Below are 3,701 nucleotides of genomic sequence, written 5' to 3' on the forward strand. Positions count from 1 at the left end.
GCAGAAATCTGTCTATTCAATTGAATTTTTGTTGTTTAGGACTATGCTTTTAGCGACGCAAATTGTATTTTGTTGGGAAGACACATATGCCGACGCAAACAATTATGTTGCCAAAAATGATATTTATGCCGACGAAAATAGTTTTCGTCGAGAGGAGCTTCTCGCGACATGGATACGACGACGATTATGCTGATGCAATAAAAATGCGTTGGCATAACCTATCCCGACGTTTTTAATACTTTGTCCGACGTTTTTTAGTGTGGGAAAAGGTGAAAATTTTTGTAGTGCAAATTGATCAATGGTACTTAAAGAAAAAAGGTCATTACAGGGTAAAACGGATATTTAGCCAACTGTAATTATGAACAACTCGTAAATGATCGACTTGCTTAACAGTACATAAGAGTTCAACTATGGGTCTATAGTGGTTTTCCTATAATTAAATGAATGAAAGTTAATTTAATTAAAGAGTTTAATTAATTAATATTGGATCATTAGAGCTTATATTTTGTAGGTCTATAAGATCCCCTTCCTAGCGCACCACGGACCAACAAGGATCAACTATTTTGAAAGAAAATTTGAAATGTTGAAATTTAGTATGGAAAATATTAATTGTATTGGATATAATTAACTACATGAATTTATTATAAAGTTTATTTGAATGAGATTCAAATTACAAGTTTATAATGTGGAGAATTAATTTATTTAAATATGATTCAAATAGTTAATTATTTATTTGGATGAGATCCATATAAATAAATAAATGATTTAATTTGAATAAAATTTGAATTAAATAGATAACGAGAGAATTGATTTATTTGAATATGATTCGAATACTTAATTATTTGGATGAGATCCGTATAATTAAGTTATTTAATTTAAATAATATTTGAATTAAATAATTGGAGGGAGAATTAATTAAATTAATTTGAATTGGATTCAAATAATTAATTATTTAATTTGGATGAGATTCAAATTAAAGATTCCAAATATTTAAATATGATTTAAATATTTTAAACCATTTACTATGAGATATTATTTAGGTAAATATTTATTAATATTGGATATTATTAAATATTTACTTTAAAATATTTGTAGGACTATTAGGAGTAAGCATAGAGTTCTATAAATAAGACCCTAGGGAGCACTAATAGAACACTCTCTCTCTAAGAATAGTCTTTATGATTACTCTCAAACTCTCCCTCTATAAATTCTTCCAATTTTCTTAGAAAAGTTCTAAAAAAATTCTTCTTCTCCATTCCCTCTATTCTAAGCCGGATCCTTGCCAGAGTCATAACAAGGAAGATCTCATGGAATTAGAAGAATCTCGAGAAGGAGACTACCAGTATGGGGAAGAGAATTGAATCAACAAAGGTATATTGCTTGACCTTTTTTTGGTTTATTTGTTTTTTAATTGTTTCAAGAAATCAAAAAAAAGCGATCACACGCTTCCACAGGGATTCAATTCCCTTCACATCTAATAAGGATACTTGGAGTTGGAAGAACACTTTGAAACATTCAACACATAATGGTAAGTAGCTGGTTTTAACAAAAACTGAGACCTATAACGAGCATGACAATGATTTAGAATGGTGTGAGCATTGTTCAAGTCCCAATTTCCATTCTGTATCAGGTCACATCATTCAAATACTCAATTTTTGTCCTGAAACGTTTATGAAATGTCAAGGTTAATATACCAAATTCTAAAAAGTAAAAGTAACTTTGAATCAAATAACAAAATTTAAGAATACCTTTTGGTAACTTAGCCTAAAAAATAAAATGAGTGAGATGGTAATGAAGTAACAAAATGGTATTAATTAAGGGAAAAAATTGAACTATTTGGGAAAGTTAAATGATTCCCAAGTGATACCCTTTTCAAGGTATTCAATATTTGATGGATCAAATGGGCCTTTGATTCTATCTATGGATTTAATCACTGCTCTAGCTGGAAGAACACTTCTTGATGGATCAGGTGAAGTCCCATAGCTCAAGCATGATGAGAATCCCTGTAATTCACACCCAAATTCATTTTCAGATCAACCTTTGATCTTTAGAGAAAAATTATAATAAACTTTTACTTTGGTTTTTATATATTTTTGAGTAAATTATACCTTAAAATCTACCATTATCTATCAATGTTATTCAACATATATATATATATATTACAAGAATGGTGGGATGAGAGATTGAACTTCAGACCACCTCTAACGAAAGAGCACATGTCAATACCACATTATCATTTGTTTATGGCTTTTGATTTTTAGAAATTAGAATTTCAATTCAAGTCCCAAACTTAGTAATACTAAATTTCTTTAAAATGAGGGAAAGAGACTTTCTAATTAAATATTTAATTCCAAGAATTGGAATTTAAGTTTAGAATCCGCCCTAATCTTTTGAGAGAGAATTTAAGCTTGAAATTTAAGGGGGAAAATGGAATAGTTACAAATATAGTTATTAGTATTTGTAGATATAGCACAATGTCGAAAAATTGCAAATATAGCAAAACTTAGATCTAATTCTTAGAGTCTATCGGTTCTAGAACATATCACTACTAAGAATCTATCACCGATAGAATATTTTACTATATTTTATAATTATTTATAATTGTTGCTATACATTTAAATATTAATCCTAAAAATAATAATGAAAAATTCAAACATTTTAAAGAAATTTAATTTAGCTAATTTAATAGACTTGAACTGATATTCTATTTTTTTTTTCAAATTAAAATACATAAACCACACGAACTCTATATAACTCAAATTAATCCAAAATAAAACTAAAACAAAATTGTATAAGGTCAAGAATAATTTAACCTAAAATAAACCTCAAGCCACATCAAACTAATTAAGTAAATTAATTTAAAAGAAACGATGTAAGGAAAACCTTAAAGACAAGAACTTCAACATGGTCGCCATCAACCGTCGCGTGAACGATGAGTGCCTCGCCGGCGGTGGCCTGGGTGTAGGATTCCAGCAGTGCAATCTGGTCGTTGTGGCCGTAATCTTCATCTTCGTCATCATCCTCGTCGTAGCGAACTCTCCGCCGAGCAGCGCAACCGTTGCGGCCGCGGCGGAGAAGAGTTCTGAAATTGAGAGATTTGTGGATCGGGAAAGAGAGGGAGATTTTGGTGAGAGATGTGTTTGGGTTGCTGGGAAATGGCCAAAGAATTGTTAGAGAATCATGAAGGATTGGGAGTTTTTGGAGGTGGGTTGCCATTTTTTTTTATGTGTTTTTAGAGGAAAGTTGAAGGAAATGTGAGATGAATTTTGACCATTGGAGATAAGGTGGAGCTCTCCACCCTATACTTTTGTTTTTTGTTTTATTGTTTGTTTTTTTCTTTTTGAAAATAACTAACTTATTTATAAAGATGGTAAAGTTTCACTATATATCTGCCATAGATATCTGCCTATTACTAATAAATAGTGATATTTTGTTATACTTAAAAATATTTTTAACCATTTTACAATTTAAAATTATTACTTTTTTTTTGTGAAATTTTAAATTGGGTTTTAATTTGTGTATTTGTATCTACATGAGCATAATTCATATGTAAATTTGTTCAACCCAAATAACCCTAATTAAAAAATGAACCAAATCCAACCCAACCATAAAATATTTAGGTTGGGCTGGTTCGGGTTAATCAGGTCATTTATTTAAAATTTTGTTCTAAAAAGAAGCAAAATGTAAATATGTAAAAATCT

At 29.7% G+C, this 3,701-nt stretch overlaps 1 protein-coding gene across 1 annotated transcript; it reads right to left on the bottom strand.

The window, feature by feature from the left end:
• Positions 1-1,500: 1,500 nt before the first annotated feature.
• On the bottom strand, positions 1,501-3,298 carry LOC120081685. The gene is made up of 2 exons (XM_039036770.1): positions 2,884-3,298; positions 1,501-2,003 (listed from the first exon to the last, which is right to left on the bottom strand). Exons 1-2 carry the CDS (start codon positions 3,214-3,216, stop codon positions 1,833-1,835), a joined length of 504 nt encoding a protein of 167 aa, XP_038892698.1. The 5' UTR covers positions 3,217-3,298; the 3' UTR covers positions 1,501-1,832.
• Positions 3,299-3,701: the final 403 nt, after the last annotated feature.

This window comes from Benincasa hispida, chromosome 7, assembly GCF_009727055.1.
Source record: "Benincasa hispida cultivar B227 chromosome 7, ASM972705v1, whole genome shotgun sequence".
Taxonomy (NCBI): domain Eukaryota; kingdom Viridiplantae; phylum Streptophyta; class Magnoliopsida; order Cucurbitales; family Cucurbitaceae; genus Benincasa; species Benincasa hispida.

Coding starts and splice junctions, on each gene's coding strand:
- LOC120081685 (XM_039036770.1), bottom strand. CDS start 3,216: ATGGCAACCCACCTCCAAAAACTCCCAATCCTTCATGATTCTCTAACA. Junction 2,004..2,883: donor TTGAAGTTCTTGTCTTTAAG/GTTTTCCTTACA, acceptor TGTGAATTACAG/GGATTCTCATCATGCTTGAG.